Here is an 18,261-nt window from a genome sequence, read left to right on the forward strand (position 1 = left end):
GAATATAAATTTTTATTTTGACTTCAAATTAAATACTATTAAAAATAAATAATTAAACTTAATAACATTTATAAATAGTTAATTTATATATAATGTTTCTAAATTTTTATTTTAATTTTTTATGCATAATAACAACATAATAAATTTGTTTAATATCTTATTTAATTTAAATTTATAAATTTTATACATTTTAAAAGTTAATTTGATAATTTGGATAAAAAATTTAAATTCTTTATGTCTTATTTTTTTTAGTGAAACTTCAACAACTCATAAAAGTTAACAGAATAGATGGTTATAGATCAAAGTGATAGACAATATTAAAAGTTGCGAACTTACGATAATAATACTTGGTAATAATTAATTATGGACGTTCGGGTGAAGAGAAAACGGAAAGAGAAGGAAAAAAAACGAGAAAGAAAAATAAGGTAATATAATAATAATAATAATAATAATAATAATAATAATAATAATAATAATAATAATAATAATAATAATGGCGATGAGACAATGACATGTATGTGTATAGAGAATAATAACGAGAGAAAGAATAGTGTTTGATATTGTAAAGGATATAATAATAATATAAATTAATAATTTTGAAAATATAATAAAATTAAAGGTAATTTAAAAAATTAAATATAAAATTAGAAAAAAATAAAATATTTTTTAACAATTAAAATTATGCATGAAGATAGAGTGTTTTGAATATAAATTTTTATCTCGGCTTCAAATTAAATACTCATTAAAAATAAATAATTAACTTAATAACGTTTATAAATAGTTAATTTGTAAATAATATTTTTAAATTTTTATTTTAATTTTGTTATACATAATTTTTAATTGAATAATCTTGAAGCGCTTATATATTTATTTTTATGGTCAATAAATCTGACAATTTTTCAAGACTAAACAAGTTATTGATAAGAAGATGTATGATGAATTACGAAGAGTTTTGTCCAGATACACAATTTTTATACTCTTCTATTTTGTTCATTAATTATTCTTATATTTTGATATTTAAAAATGAACAAAAATAAGCATTCTCATTTATTCTATTTTTTCACTATTTATAAAAAAATGAAGACCTCTTCGTATTTAGATTTATATTTTGACCTTTCACTTAAAAAAGATGAAGACAAATATGAATATCTATGACATTTAAGTAAAAGTTATCTTTTATAAATAACTAACATGCATTTTGGTTTATATATACTATTTTTGAATTAGAATAATGTTTTATCATTATTTTTTTAATTATATTTTGTTTATAATAATTTTAATTTTAATAAAATATATGATATAAATAAAGTTACGTCAACGTTAAAATAAAAATATACTTATCTAATAAATTTAAAAAGTGAATAATATGTTAACAAAAAAATAAATTAATATCTTAAAAATAATAGAAAAGCGGCTGAACAGGCATGCTTGTTGAGCCGCTAGTAATTTTTAAGCAAGGGTTTTGCTAGTGTGTAGATATGTTATTCCTTCTATAGGTATAGAAACCACGTGCCATGTATAGAAATAGGACAGCTGGACAATATAAAAATGTGTGTTGAGGAGCAGCTTTATAAAAACTGTGAAAAGCTGTGATTTGAAGAAAAGTAGGCCCCACATGTTTTTGTGATCAATTTTTAATGAAAGCTGTGACAAAGCGCTAATAACTAAAATTAAGAAATAATTTTTTATGCAAAATTTTTTGTTCGATGAGCGTAAATTGTGACCGTGAAAAAATTTAAATCCCTTCCCTAAATTAGGCTTAATAGGAGGCCCATAAAAACAAATAAACCCACGTCTTTGGAAACAAATTTAACCCAGGAATATGACTTTACGGTTGGGAGGTTTATATTTGAAATTATTCCTTTTAGGGAAATTGAAAGAAAATAAGTGTTTGTAATGTAATTATGAACATTTTGAAATTAATAATTAGTATTAATTTGATATTTTAAAGAAATATTTTATCCAGTAAAAATAAAGAAATTAGGTGATTCATTATTTAGTGATCAACTATAAATTTGTTTTAAAATAATAGTCAAGAGCATTTATGCTGAATGATTTGAAAAATAATTTTGTGAAAAGCATGAAAAGAATCTACTTTAATATACTGAAATTGGATTTTTCTTCAACTAATGGAAGTGACATGTTGATTTCTCATGAATCCATTTTTTTGTCAAACTAAATGCACTATTTTATCTCCTAAGTTTATTTTATAAAAATATTTTTATTATAATTATACTATAATTAACGTTTAAGTAATAATGTATAACTATACTAATTTAAGAAAATATCTCTATTATAATTATATAAAATCAATATTTAATACATTATTTAACTAATTATCAATCGAAAATAATAATAATAATAATAATAATAATAATAATAATAATAATAATAATATGATATGATAATCATATGACAATGGCACCAGTTATTATCACTTGAAAATATTTTTAATCATTTTAATTATATTGATACAATTCTAATTCTTATTCATTATCCAATGAGTTTATTAATGGCAAGTTTATTAATTTTATTTTTGGAATGTTCACAGTTTGTATTTACTAAATGATATTAATTTGTCTTGTTTTTACCGAATTTAAAAAATTTAATATAATTTTATATATTAAATAATTTTTAAATTTAAATTTTATATTTATTTTTATTATATTATTTTTAAATTTTAAAATTATTTTATCAAATATAATTATTATTGTTTATTTTTATTAAAAATTATTTTTAATTTGGTTTATCAAATATAAATACTATAACTTTTAGAAAGTTCTTTTTTAAAAATTAGTTTTATAAGCTATTTTTAAAAGTAAATTTTACCAAATTTTTATATTTAAAATTTATTTTTTAAAAATACTAAATGTGAAATAGTGTTTTGTATATTGAAATGATCCATTTAAAAAAGTTAAAAAATTTAGCTACTTGTTTCAAAGAAAATTCCAAATCCACCCTAAGTGTTGTTTTGTTATTCATTTTAAATTTAAATTTAAATTAAAAAATGTGAAAAGGCCTTGGTTATAAAAAATTTGAATAATTAACCTAGATCTAATTTTGGATATAATTTCGGGAAAATGCCACATTTTTTACCGATATTAAATTTTGATTGGAATCACAAATAATGTTACATATAAATTTGTTATTATAAAAAATCGGAGCATGTTCGTTACATATATTTTGGGGTAATTTTTTCAAACAATACAATAAAACTAATAAGTAATTAATTTTTAACAGATATTTGTGTTTTTTTTAATAAAAAGAGTATATAGAACATTATTATTTTGTGGAAGATTTGGTATTTCACGTTATATGTTGGGACTGTTTAATAATAATAATAATAATAATAATAAATACCTGTGTAATTTTTTTTAGATTAAAGCTATACATTTTTTATTGGTTGTCTTTTTTATCTTTTGGTAAGTTTTTAGTGGTTGTTTTACCTTAGAAATTAAGATCACCGTGTATTTTCTAGTCATATATTCATATGAAGTTCGAAGCCCATCCATTGGCCTAACTCCACAGGTTTTTGAACAACCTACTTAGCCCAATACTCACCAAAAAATAATGAAGCTAATTGACATGGTTAATCACATGGCTAATCACAATTATACCACTATAAATCCTCTGCTGATTCATTTGAAAAAGCTGCTGCAACGTCATTCCACCAACTATCCAATTCAACCACAGTAAATGCGGCTGTCAATATGGGATGAGGACAAATCAGTGACATCAGTTCTACATATATAGATGTTATTTAACATCTATACCATAGCAAGACCCTTTAGCAATGGGTGTTTTCATAATTTTCTTTATCTTCTCCCTTTTTGTCTTAGTTTTTCTCTATCTTCCACCTCACAGTTACAGGTTAATCTCCTTACTTCTATTTTTGCCCCTCTCAATTTTTCTGCATCTAAAGTCCGAAATCGCAAAATTAGAATAAGGAATAATATATTAGAATAAGTTGTATTCGAATATACTCATCTCTTCCACACATGTAACAATGGAATTCGTATAACATGTATTCAATTATATATTTTATTATTTAATTTATATAATCTAATATGTTCTTATTTTTTATATTTTAGAGTTTCGAATATAGTGCACAAATGTTCACTGCACTTTCGAATATGTTTCCTTATATTCGAATATATGAGAAGTTATAATGTGTACTATAAATTAAAGAATTAAAAATGTTTAATGTTTAAGGAGAAGAGAGAAGAGGATGTTCCATTCCAACTTAAGAGTAATTCTAATGATTTTCTATCTCATAAGTAGGATGCTGATTTTGTAATTTAGAGATTTTGAATTGTTCTATGTGTTTATTGAATGATAGGGAAGCAGAGCATATTGGCTTGTTGACAATCATTACTTAGTTTCTCAAATAAGTTAAAATTTTGACAAGTTAATTAGTATTGGATTTTAATTTCTACCACTTACTCTTAGAATGTGAATCACATAATAATAACAGTAATGAAAAAAAAATATATATTTAAAAAAAACTTGTCAATACTCTAGGAATAAGTACTGTTTTGGTTCCTAACGTTGAGAACCAGAATCGAAACCGTTCCTGATGTAATTTTTGACTTAATCGTCCTTAATATTTTTTTGTATTAAAATCGTCCTTTTAAATAAAATTTATAATTTAATTCCTAAACTACTCCTATTTTAATAAAAAAAATTTAAAATAAAATAAATATAAAATAAAAAAAAAGAAAGAAAGGAATCAGAGAAGCGGGGTAGGTGGGGACTGGGACCGTCGCCCGCCGCTTCTTCTTCTTCTTCTTCCCGCCACCGCACCGCCGCCCGTTCTTCTTCTTCTTCTTCCCGCCGCCGCACCGCCGCCCGCCGCTTCTTCTTCCCGCCGCACCGCCACTCCACCACTATTATCAACATCATCATCACCATCATCATCATCATCAACACCCACTGCCACTGCACCACCACCAACGCCGCCGCCGTCTCCCTCCCCGCTTTCCCCTTCCCCCTCCCCCTCCCCGCCTCCCCCTTCCCCCCACCCCCACCCTGCGTCCCCTCCCCCTCACTGCCTCCCCATTCCCCCCACCCAGCGTCCCCATCCGTCCCTTCCCCCTCCCCGTCTCCCCCTTCCCCCCACCCGTCCCCTCCCCCTCCCCGTCTTCCTTTCCCCCACCCCCCACATCCACCTCCACCTCCACACAGAGAAACAGAAACAGAAAATCAACAAATTCAAGCACAAATTTAATACAAGCAGAAACAGAAAGCAACAAATCAATAAATCAGCAACAATAATATTCCACAACAAAAGAAGAAGAAATCCAGAAATTCACAGAATTCACAGAAGAAGAAGAAGCGGCGGGCGGCGATGCGGCGGTGGGTCGACGGTAAGAAGAAGAAGAAGAAACGAGCGGCGATGCGGCGGCGGGCGGCGGCGGGAAGAAGAAGAAGAACGGGCGGCGGTGCGGTAGCGGGAAGAAGAAGAAGAAGAAGAAGAAGAAGAAGAAGAAGAAGAAGAAGAAGAAGAAGCGGCGGGCGGCGGGCGGCGGTGCATCCCCCTTCTCTCCCCCCTCCACCCTCCCCCACCCCTTTTCTCGGCCCCCCTCCCCCCTTCTTTCTTTCTCTCCCCAGTCCCCACCCACCCCGCTTCTCTGATCCCTTTCTTTCTTTTTTTTTATTTTATATTTATTTTATTTTTTTATTAAAATAGGAGTATTTTAGGAATTAAATTAAAAATTTTATTTAAAAGGATGATTTTAATACGAAAAAAAACATTAAAGATGATTTTAAGTCAAAAATTACATCAGGGGCGATTTCGATTCTGGTTCTCAACGTTAGGGACCAAAACAGTACTTATCTCCTCTAACTTACAAGGAATAAAAGAGAAGTATAATTATGATTGGAACAGTTTTATCCTATAATATTTTTTTATTTCATATATTATTTAATGACTAATAATATTTTTATTTCCTATTATATACCTTGTGTGATAATTTGTGAGAATGAGTAATACAAAACGTAACATGCATGGGCATCAACAAATTTGACTCAATTTAATTCCAACTGCATTTTACACTTTTTATTACTAATACTGATATTCTAATATAATTGTTGTATTCGAAAGTAGATAACACTCATTTTTCTTTATGCATCATTAAGCGCACGATATTAAAATATTTGTGCAATATATTCAATTATCGAAATGCACATATATATATTGAATTATGCACATATTATATTCGATTATATAAAACAAATATTAGAATATATAATAAAATATATGGAGTGTATCTAATATAATCTTGTTTTACTCAAATTTTTGTTCCATTGTTAATAACAAATAAATCAACAATTTTCGAGTTTTGTTTCACAATCTTAATTCAAGGAGCGGAAACGACTCCTTTTGTGGGTGTCTCAAAGTCTCAATTGTAGTTTCGAAAGTAAAATTAAAGATAAAAAGGAAAACATACAAGGTGCCGGAGGCAAAGTAAAATGCAGAAATTAAAACAAACAGGAAATTAAAAAGAAGATGAAAGAAGAAACATGAACGTAAAAGAGAAAAAAACGTAAAAGTAAAGAAATTTTATTAATAAAAGCTGAAAGAAAGCAAAGTACAAGTGTTTGAGTTCAGAGGAATTACTTGAGATTCCCAATTTTACTCTGTGATGCCAAGGGGCTGAGAGCATTTTTTGGGTTTCTAAGCGTTTTCCAAGAAGAACTGAACTCATTACAACGTATTCCTAAAGCTCTATTTATAGACAGCCTAATCTCAATGGGCAGTTACTCTTTGTACACCACTTGCAGGAAATTTGAATTTCTTGTAGCTGTTTTCCGCACTTCTTGCTTGATGTTAATTTCAAAATTTAAATAAATAACTAACCATCAAATTATCTAACTTAATTTAAAATAGATATAAATATTATATATAGGAACATTACCAAATAACTAATTATTTCTTTTTTTAATTTTCTTATGAAAATAATATTTTGTCTAACATAATGCCCCCCAAAAATTTTCACTTAAAGTCATATAGGGATTGAAAGTGAAAAAAAATTGTTTTTTATGATAATAAGGAAAGTATATACAAGTCTATGTTTATTTATTTAGTTAATCTCTTTTTTTTTTTATATAAATGATAATAATAAATGATGATAAGAATAAAATTTCGAAACACCATCTAGAAAGTACGTATTGTACTCTTTCTCCTTTTTTTCGTTGTTGTTTTGTTTATTTATTTGAATTGGCTCAACAAAAATGAAATCACTCAGTCCTCTTATCTTCTTGTGGTACGTGTGAGAAAGATAATACGCTAGTGTTAAACTTTTCTTCAACTCTGTACTCCCCACGTACTCTCCCAAATTTTATCTGTTACTAGGGCTGGAAGTGAGCCGAGCTGAGCCGAGCTAGACCAAGCTCAAGCTCGGCTCACGAAAATTGAGCTTGGCTCATGGCTCGACTCATTAATAATCGAGCTTATTTCTTAAGCTCAAGCTCGGCTCACCAAAAGCTCACGACCTGGCTCGAGCTCACGAGCTGGCTCAAATAAGAGAAATATAGATACATAATCTATAATTTTATATCAATAAATTATAACATATATTTTTAAAAATATTTGAAAAGATTAATTTTATATATTGTTTATCTATCAATAAATTATAATTTTTTTATTTATGTCCTATATTAAAATTATATATAAAAAATAATATAAATATTAAATAATTAAGATTGTTATATATATATATATAATCGAGCCAGCTCACGAGCTAATGAGTTGAGCTTATCCAAGCTCAAGCTCGACTCATTTAATTTATGAGCTCAATTTCAGGCTCAAGCTTGGCTCACCAGCTCACGAGCTTAGCTTATCGAGCTGTTAACGAGTCGAGCTCGAGCTGGCTCATGAGCTGGCTTGACTCACTTCTAGCCCTATCTGTTACGATTGGCCTTCTCTGTTCACAAGGGTTTGATTATACCTAATTTTCCAATATTCCAAGTAAGGTTTTACTGTTAGCTCTATCTCTATCTTTTCTTTTCCAATATCTTTTCTTTTCTATCTTTATCTTATCTTTTCTTTTTCAATATCTTTTCTTTTCTATCTTTTTGCAAGGTATCCCTTATATTATTTATGACTATGAATGTTCGAATTTTACTCTGAAGAACATTTTTTTATAGCTTGTTTGTTGATCGTTGACAACCTTAGCACTCAATACTTTGAATTTTCAATTTGTACAATTATGGCAACCTCAAGCCACCATCTGTCAACAATTCCTCCTTCTTCATCCAAAGCTGCCACTTGCGATAAACCTGTTGTCAAGAATGGTAAGGATTTTGCTCCTGAACCAGAGGCCTCAGAATCGAAGACATGGGAATCTCAGGTGCTACTCCCTTTAACCATTGACGGTATAGATTCAGCTTTTGTTGGTCCTATTATCTCTCTTGAAGTGGCAAATAAGATAAAAAATATTTTTACTGGTCACCCTCAAAGAAGACCCGTTGCTTTTCAAGACTCCATTCCCATTGGCTACTTCGATTCCAACAACAGACTATTCAGAAATCCCCCAAAGACCAACATTGGAGGTTACCACGCTTGGTTAAGTAGGGTTGAGACTGAGAAGACGACCTTGTGGAAAGAGATTGGGATATATGACCTGATTCAGCTTAGTAAAATCACCTACACTGTTAATTCAGGATTAATGGGAGGTGCATTGTACTTTTGGGACGAGACTTCTCATACATTTCACACTCCTTATGGTATGATTACTCCTACTCTTCTGGATGTAGCTGCAATAACCGGCCTATCTCCCTTGGGAGAGAAAATTTTAACCACTACCCGGTCAACCACAGGCGTTAAGTATTTCATTGACCTTTCTTCCACTACTTATCAGAGTTTCATTCTTAATAACAGAGGTCGAGATGGAGAACCTATTTCTGATAATGAGCACATAGCCTTCCTTCTTTATTGGTTGAGTGGCATTATTTTCTGTGCCAGAAATATTCAAGTTGAAATTGCCTATGTCCCATTAGCCGTTATGTTAGCTGAAGGCAAAAAGTTATGTTTGGCCAAATTGTTCCTGACTCGACTATATCTCACTCTAGATTGGATCACAGCCCATATGAGGGAAAAGAAAAGAATCACTAATGCCGATGGTCCCGTTTGGTTTTTTCAATTGTGGTTATCCGCTATTTTTGAATCCGAGCTACAACCGCGTTCGACCCAAAAAAGTCTCACAGATTCTGCGATTGCCGGACAACGTTTGCTCAATTTAGTCTTTCCTGATAGGTTGATGCCCTCACATGACAAGATGAAATACTTCTTCCGCGCTTTTTATTACTTGCCAGAGAAAGACCACAACATAAATTTGACTCCTTTTGCTAATTGTCAAACTGGTCCGGAATGGTTGACGCAATCTCTTACCCCAGCTGGGGTTACACAAAAAGAAAGCATCATTATTTGGTCGCAGTTTTTAACTCCTCAATTACTTTTTGCTGGATTCCCGGGTGAAAATGACCTAAGAACAGCAGTCTATATGCCAAACGCAGTTTCACGACAGTTTGGGTTAGCTCAGGCCATTCCGTCTCCATATCATTTTCAAGAATCACAACACTCGCATGTCAAAACTATTTCATTAGAAGACCTGCTGCGTCTTCAGAAAGATAATGTTGTACAGAGAAATAAATTCCACCTATTCCCTTTCAAGCCTTGTCCATTGACCACCTATTCATTCTTTTCTTGGTGGAAAAACTATTACTCCTCTATTGAAGTTTCTTTCAATACTTGCTGTCAAAGGATGACCACTATTCTTGTAATGCAACAAGTGAGAAGAGCGAAAAAGGGTAATTACCACTAAACTATTTGCTCATTTTATTATTATTATTATTATTATTATTATTATTATTATTATTATTATTATTATTATTATTATTAGTTAAGGTAATTTCCTCTATTAGTAACATGTCCTCTCTGTGTTGTTGCTATTCATTTTCTTCATGCACAATGTCTTCTAAGGCTATCACAATGGCACATGTTTTAATTATTTTATATATATTATTACAGAGAACACAACTACCCCACTTGCCGCAAATCCTCTTTTGAGAAGGTCTTCTAGTAGGCTTATAGGAAAAAAGAAACGCAATTTTAATAGCTCAAATCGTCGGGCAAAAAGAAGACTTGAACCAATTGAAGCTTCAGTATCTTCAAGTAGTAACGATAAGAATGACACATCAGATACATCCAATGACAATCTTGATGGACCGGTAATTTCTCAACACAATGAAAGGGACAACGAGAACATCTCGTCAAGTGATGAATCAGTCAGTAAATTCTCTTTGGAAAAAGATGTCAATGCTCTTAGCGCCAGTGACCGGCTTGCTTCTCAGGTATTCTTATACATTTTCACATTGAAATAACATCATCTTAAAGAACTTACATGGTGATGGTATACTCATGCTGAGTCCCCTTTTATTACCTTTGTCCTCATTTTACTTTTTGATTTAGGTCACTGTGACTCCTACCATTTCTTTGATCGCGCCTAATACTGAAAATATGATGGCTGCCACATCTAATAGACCTATGCCCAAAACCAATGCAAATAAGGTATGGTATGTCATTTAGTCTGATGGTTGATATCTCCTCCTCGTATCTTCCTTAGTTTTATGTTAACATTTGCTTTTGTATTTTTGTCTAGCTTCAAGCTTCTGAACTCCCCCAAGTGAGCGGTCAGAAAAACAAATACCCATCACTTCCATCCATGCTCAGACCCCTAATGTGGTGAATTACTTATTGGCTGATTTAGAAAGTCTAAATGAAGCATATGCATGTAGCATGGATACACAAAAGGCCGTAGTTGAATCTTGTTTCACCATTCAAAGTCACCCTTCAACAGAGCAGCCCCATACTACTCTTCCCACAACCAAGATTGTTGACAATTCCATCCTGCTTCCATTAAGCCAACAACTCAGTGTCATTCTATCCAAACCTGTTTTGACACTTGCTACGGATCCGCAGTTTAAGGCTCAGCTCTCTGATATTCTTCAAACTTTTTCAACTACACCACATCCTGACACTACTAATCCTTTGTTGGCTCACTTGCGGATGGTCTATGAGGATCTTTATGCCAAATTTCCAGATTCTCAGGCAGCCATCTCATCGTGTCAACAACTAACTGAATCTCTTTCTAAGTTGAAACAAGACATCTCCTCTTTTGAGACTGTCAAAGCTACCCTGGCTGTCCATATTACAAAAGCTAAAGATCAGGGTCATGAGCTATCTGAGGAGATTCGAGACTTAGAACAACAACTGGCTGTCAAGAGAGGAGCAAAAAGTAGGCTGGACGCTGCTTTGATAAAGAATGAGGCTCAATTTGCCAAAGCGAGTAGCATGCTTGATAGTAGCAATGCAGCACTACAGTCACTTGAAGAGAAGATGCTCTCCGCACAGGAGGCTGCCAAAGAAGCCAGAAACTTCCAAACCGCTCTCCAAGCTGAAGTTATTCGCTTGAAGGAGATCTTTGAATCTTAGTCTTGCATTTCTTGTGTGAACCTTTATGATTTTAATATGTGTCTGCAATCTTTACTTTTTGAACCTTCATAATTTTGTTTATTATTCGCTTTTGAATGCACTTTTATCCTTACTTTGGAGATTGGACACTTGCTATTTTTTTTTTAAAAAAAATAAATGCTTACTAGTAATAGACTTAACAGAATTTCTAAGTCTAAAAAATTTTTACATTACTAGTTGAACTGTCAATGGGGTCTATTCTTTTGTATGAAATAGTCTTGACTCTCAATAGTTAATATCTCCACACTAACATTCTCAATAGTTAATATCTCCACACTAACATTTCAATAGTCTTGACTCCAAGCGCTAATAGACTCAACAGAATTTCTAAGTCAATTAGGCTCTTGTATTTATGAAGTACATACCCAAATGTCAATGAGAGATTATTTTTGTCCAAGATTTTAAACCTGATGCTTTGGACACATATTTGTCTCATAAGCTTAATGCTTTACACTGTCAGTAGACTTTGCAATTCAAAGAAATCACAAGGACATGTTAGCTTTTACAAACTGAATTGCAAATATTAATTAGCTCTTTACTTTTTTCTTTGACACTTCAACTGGATATTTTTGTATCCTTAAACATGTGGAATGTTTATCTCATGTATGCCTGGCCTATATACTTTTAAATATTTTCCATTTATTGAAGGAATTCTTCTTCTTGATCCGATTTCAATAATCTTATAGGCATTTCCAGGGTAAACTTTGTCAACTACATAAGGTCCTTCCCAAGTTGGAGACCACTTACCATAAGTTTTCGACTTTCTTTCTATAGGCAAGATTGTTTTCCACACTAAATCTCTAACTGCAAATGTCTTTGCTTTAACACGGCGGTTGTATGATTTTGACATAATCTCTTTTTGTCGAATCACCCGCTCTAAAGCTCTTAACCTTTCGTCATCTAGTTCATTAAGCTCGTCATACAAAGAATTCCAATAATCCACTACTGGTATCTCATCTTGTCTAGCCACCCTTATACTTTGCAGATTAATATCAATTGGCAACACTGCATCATGACCATAAACTAACTTATATGGGGTGGTTCTAGTAGATCCTCTTGGAGAATTTCGGTAAGCCCAAAGAACTTGACTGAGAGTTTGGTGCCAATTTCTTGGCTGCCTTCCAATGTGTTTTTTAATTAATGCAATCAGAATTTTATTCGCTGCCTCCACTTGTCCATTGGCTTGGGCATAATATGGTGTAGAGGAAAGCATTTTTATATCCCTAGATTTGACATATTCCATGACCTTTTTCCCAATAAACATGGTTCCTTGATCAGTGGTAATAGACTGAGGAATTCCAAACCTATGCACAATATGCTCCTCAATAAAATCTATTATTTCATTGTGAGTCACCTCCCTTAGAGGGATAGTCTCTACCCATTTAGAGAAATAATCCACACCAACCAAAATGAACTTATGACCTTTAGAAGACGGTGGGTGAATCTGTCCAATAAGATCTAGAGCCCAACCTCTAAATGGCCATGGCTTAATTATAACATGCAGTTCTGACGCTGGAATATGTTGAAGGCTTCCATGTTTTTGGCATTCTTCACAGGACCTGGCATAGTTTATACAATTTCTTTGAATAGTTGGCTAATATAATCTTCTCCTATTTATCACCCATTTCATTTTTTTCCCTGATTGATGGGCGCCACAAATTCCCTCATGCACTTCAGCAAGAGCCAAGTACGCTTCTTTTTCTCCCAAACATGTCAAGAGGTTCCTATCAACAGATTTCTTAAACAAGACATTACTTATTAGAACATAACTTTGAGCCCTATATTTAAGTTTTCTATCGACACTAAGACTTGGATTTTTTAAATATTCTACAATTGGTACTCTCCAATCTTCTGGGTCTAGTTTTTCTAATGACAACACTTCTCTTTCTCTCAAAGGCATAAATATGTCTTTTATCCTTACCAATTTTTCTAGTGTTGAGGGCTTGATCTTATATCTTGAAGCAATTTGAGCTAATTCATTTGCTTCTTGGTTTAACTCCCTTGGAACATGCCTTACAATGATATTATCAAATTTACTCAACAACTCTGTAGCCACATTGAAATACTTTCTCAAATTTTCACTAACACACCTATATTCGAGTGATACTTGACGGACTACAAGCTGTGAATCCCCAAAAATTTTTACATTTTTAACTCCTCTTTCTAATAATAATTCCAGTCTCATTATTAATGCTTCATACTCTGCCTCATTGTTGGAACATGAATAATTCAATTCAAAGAGGAATTTACTTGGCTCACCACTTGGAGAAATAATTAAAATTCCTATACCAACACCACCCTTATGGCATGAACCGTCAAAATACAATTTCCAAGGCACCAAACAAACGAAACTCAGTGAATTCTCATCAATGTCAATACAAGGGTGATCAACCAGGAAATCGGCTAGAACTTGACCCTTAACCGCTCTTGCACGAACAAAATGCAAAGAAAATTCCGTTAAGGCTAGCATCCATTTTCCTAGTCTACCATGCAATATTGGAGAAGACAACATATATTTAAGAACATCAAACTTAGAAATTACATAAACATTCCTAGGAATTAGATAGTACTTAAGTTTTAAACAGAAAAAAATAAAGCTAAACAAAGTTTCTCAATTGGAGAATAACGGCTCTCAACATCATTTAGCACTCAACTTAGATAATAAATCACTCTCTCGTTGCCATTCTCATCTTCTTGAGCCAGCATTCCACCAATTGTTACTTCAGAAGCTGACACATAAAGTTTTAGAGGTGCTCCATGCCTTGGAGGTGTCATAATAGGAGGATTAGTCAAATACTGCTTGATGTTGTCAAAAGCTTCTTGATGCTCTGTTTTCCATGGGAACTCTTCCTCTTTTTTCAACTTGATCAGAGGCGCAAAAACCTTGGTTTTTCCTGACAGATTGGAAATGAACCTTCTGAGGTAATTGACCTTCCCTAAAAATACTTGCAGTTGCTTTTTGTTAGCTGGAGGAGGAGCCTCTAAGATAGCCTTTGCCTTATTTTTGTCAATTTCAATCCCTTTTTTCTGCACCAAGAAACCAAGAAAATTTCCTGCACTCACACCAAAGGCACATTTTAAGGGATTCATTTTTAATTTATGCTTTCTCATTCTTTCAAATGCTTTCTTTAAATTTTCTAAATGCTCTTTTTTAGCATTTGATTTGACAACCACATCATCAACATAAATTTCCATAAAATTTCCAATAAAATCATGAAAAATTTTATTCATCGCCCTTTGATAAGTTGCACCAGCATTTTTTAACCCAAATGGCATCACAATTCAAAAGTTCCTAAAGCACCTGGACACCTAAATGCTATTTTTGACACATCTTCCTCAGCTATGTATATTTGATTATAACCTGAATATCCATCCATAAAACTTAATATTTCATGACCAGCAGTAGAATCTATCAACATATCAGCTATAGGCATTGGATATTCATCTTTTGGTGTTGCAGAATTTAAATCTCTAAAATCAATGCAAACCCTTAATTTTCCATTCTTTTTCATGACAGGGACAATATTAGAAATCCAGTTGACATACCTTGCTGTTCTTATAAACTTAGCCTTAAGAAGTCTTTCAATCTCTTCTTTAATCCTCTGCACGACTTCAGGGACAAATCTCCTTGGTGGTTGCTTGACAGGTTTAACGTTGGCTTTCAATGGCAATTGATGTTCTACCAATTCATGACTCAAGCCTGGCATCTCTGCATAATCCCATGCAAAACAGTCGCAATATTCCTTCAAAATCTCCACCATTTCTTTTTTGAAATCATCAGGCAGCATCTTGTTCATATATGTTGGTCTAGGATAATCACCGTTACCAATATCTACTTCCTCCAAAGGATCCTGCACTTCAACCTTTTTTACAGTATCAGTATTATTATTTTTTTCAAAACCTAAAGGACCATCATCATATATACAATCATAAGGTACACTGTCAATGCACCCTTCTCTGTCTGCCATATAGGCTGACAGCCGAGCCAGTTGGCTCGTCAAGCTCATCTAAGTTTCTTCTGAGGCCGCATCCGCCCCGGCCTTAGGGACCAAAATAAAACCATTCATATCTATTTTGCACATCTCAATATTTTCAGGATTAAATGCATTGGTGTCAACGGTCAGCGGCTTGACTCCAGGATTATATATCCTGAACTCCACATGCATCTCATCGTAGTAACAAGTACTATTGTCAGCAAGAACTTCTTCCACTCCTCCATCTTCATTCCAGAAAATCAATTTTTGATGTAAAGTTGATGGAATAGCACCCATTCCATGAATCCAATCACGTCCCAAAAGCAAGTTAAAACCAGCCTTTGAAGGAACCACAACAAATAGAGTTGGCCTATTGACAGAACCAACCTCAATTGACAGCAGAACCACACCTCTAACAGAAGAAGTCTTTCCGTTAAAATCTGTCACCCCAATGCTACTTTTAATCAGATCTTTTTCAGTCTTTCCAAACCTTCCCATCATTCTTTCAGGCATGAGATTAACAGCAGCTCCCCCGTCAACCAAAATCTTATTGACTATCCTTCCGTCAACACGAGCCTTGATATGCAGTGGACGCAAGTGTTCCTTATCATTTTCAGTAGGCTTCTCAAATAATTCTCCACCACACATATTGTCGTCTAGCAATAAACATTCGCTTCCAGGAAAGACATCATAACAATCATCTTTTAATGACTCTACTTCCTGGACTTGACTATACTCCTCAGGCAGTATTGACACCACAGCTATAGGTTGCTTAACACCAAATATTGCTTCTAAGCTGTCATCAAAACCAGTGTCACAATTATCAGTAATTAAATCTTCATCCTTTTCTCCCTTGTTTTCAACCATCACTCTCTTCCCAGCAAGATTCTTCTTGACATTTTTATTGCATTTAGGGTGATTAGAAGAATTGCCCGTTTCTACAGACTTGGCCATAGTTGGCAAAGGAGGAAAATCTACTCCGTGTCTCTTGTATGGATCCAAAGGAACATACTCAGGCATATTCTCTTTCTGCTCAAAAGTTGTAAAAGGAGAATATTTGGGAATGTTTTGACAATTTGGCCAAGGAGAATAATTAGGAGCTTGCTGCATGTTAGGACTATAACAAGAATAAATTGGCTTTGAGGGAATAGGCGCATTTTTTGGAATATATATACTACCTCCGCCTTGTGCATGATTCATGTTCCATAACTGAGACTCATAGTACCTGGGCTTGAAAGGTCTAGGCTTCACCCATTTGTTTTTTCCTCTTGCAAAAGCAGTAGGTTGATTCTGCACATTTCTCACATTCTGGACCCATTTATTGTTTGAGATTTTGGTGGGAGGAACTCTTGTCTTTTGAGAAAATCCATCAGGTCTTCCATCAATCATGACCACAGTCTTCATCTTCTGGTTGACAGGTTGTACTCCAGTGTTGTTGACGCACTTGTTCAAAAGAGTTTGACCGCCCAACTTTTGTTTTCCCTCGGCTATCTTCCGCTTTAGCTCGTTAGTTTCATTTTCTTTTTCAGCAATCTTCTTTCTCAACTCAGCCTTTTCTTTCTCTTCAACTTTGTACTTTTCAAACTCTTTTGCAGCTTCCTTGTCAAAAACAGCATTGCACTTTGGGCACATGGCAATGGTGTTGTCAGATTCTTTAATTCTCAACAAAAAATCTAACAAATCCTCACCAGGACGAGGATAAACTGGCTTCTTATCTTGTTCAAAGACTCTCAGGTCTTTATTTTCATTTTTAGCACTAACCATCGTGGCATCAACTTCTACCATGTTGATTGACAAATCGAATGGCTCAACATAATTTGAGTCAGCAGCAAATGGTTCAGTGTCCACCTTCATAGTAGTTTTATCCTCAAACTTCAGTCTTCCCTCCTCAATTGCTTTTTGTATCAATTCCCTGAAACGGACGCAATTGTTAGTGGTATGCGAAAATACTTGATGAAACTTACAAAATTTCTTATTCTTTATTTCATCAGTTGTAGGCATCTTTTTTCCTTCAGGTAAAATAAGCTGCTTATCTTTTAATAAAACTTCAAATATTTGATCTGCCTTAGAAATATCAAAAGAATAAGTCTTATTTTCAACTTTAGAATAAGAAGAAACTTTTTCCTTTCCTTTAACAGGCTTCAAAGATTTGCATACATAAGGAGGACCCCCACATAATTCGGCAATATAAATCTCTTTTTCATCTGAATCACTACTATCGGAAAAACAATCAACATATGCAACCTTTTTTGAACCCCTTTTAAAATTTTTTTTTCTTTCTTAATTTGTTCTATCTGTCTTACTCTCTCAGCTAATTGGGAAAGATCTAAAGTATGTTGATTAACAAGTTTCTTTCTAACTCCGAATTCTAGCCCATTAGTAGCCATTTTGACAACTTCAGATTCTGGAATCGGAGTAAAACATTTATTCCTCATGTTTCTAAACCGCGCCAAATAGGTATCAATGGATTCTCCTTATGCACGTTTGACAGAGAATAAATCCGTAAGACTAACTTTCAATTCACCTCGGAAAAACTGATCATGAAAATTTCTCTCTAACTGCGCCCAAGAATGAATAGAATTTGGTCTCAAGTTAGAGAACCATGTAAATGCATTTTTTGTTAAAGAAGAAGGAAAGTATCTCATCTTGAGATATTCATTAGAAGCTGCTTCCCCAATTTCAACAGTATATTGAGCAATATGCTCTACTGTAGATTCATTTTCTTCTCCAGAAAATTTTGTAAGAGATTTTGGA

General features: G+C 33.2%; 1 protein-coding gene across 1 annotated transcript; it reads right to left on the bottom strand.

Moving 5' to 3' along the window:
- Positions 1–15,540: 15,540 nt before the first annotated feature.
- Positions 15,541–17,361, bottom strand: LOC148547265 (uncharacterized). The gene has a single exon (XM_088495364.1). The coding sequence runs from the start codon at positions 17,359–17,361 to the stop codon at positions 15,541–15,543; it is 1,821 nt and encodes a 606-aa protein (XP_088351490.1).
- Between the last annotated feature and the right edge of the window lie 900 nt (positions 17,362–18,261).

Source organism: Arachis ipaensis, chromosome B8 (genome assembly GCF_059453495.1).
Source record: "Arachis ipaensis isolate K30076 ecotype BB chromosome B8, ASM5945349v1, whole genome shotgun sequence".
Lineage (NCBI taxonomy): Eukaryota > Viridiplantae > Streptophyta > Magnoliopsida > Fabales > Fabaceae > Arachis > Arachis ipaensis.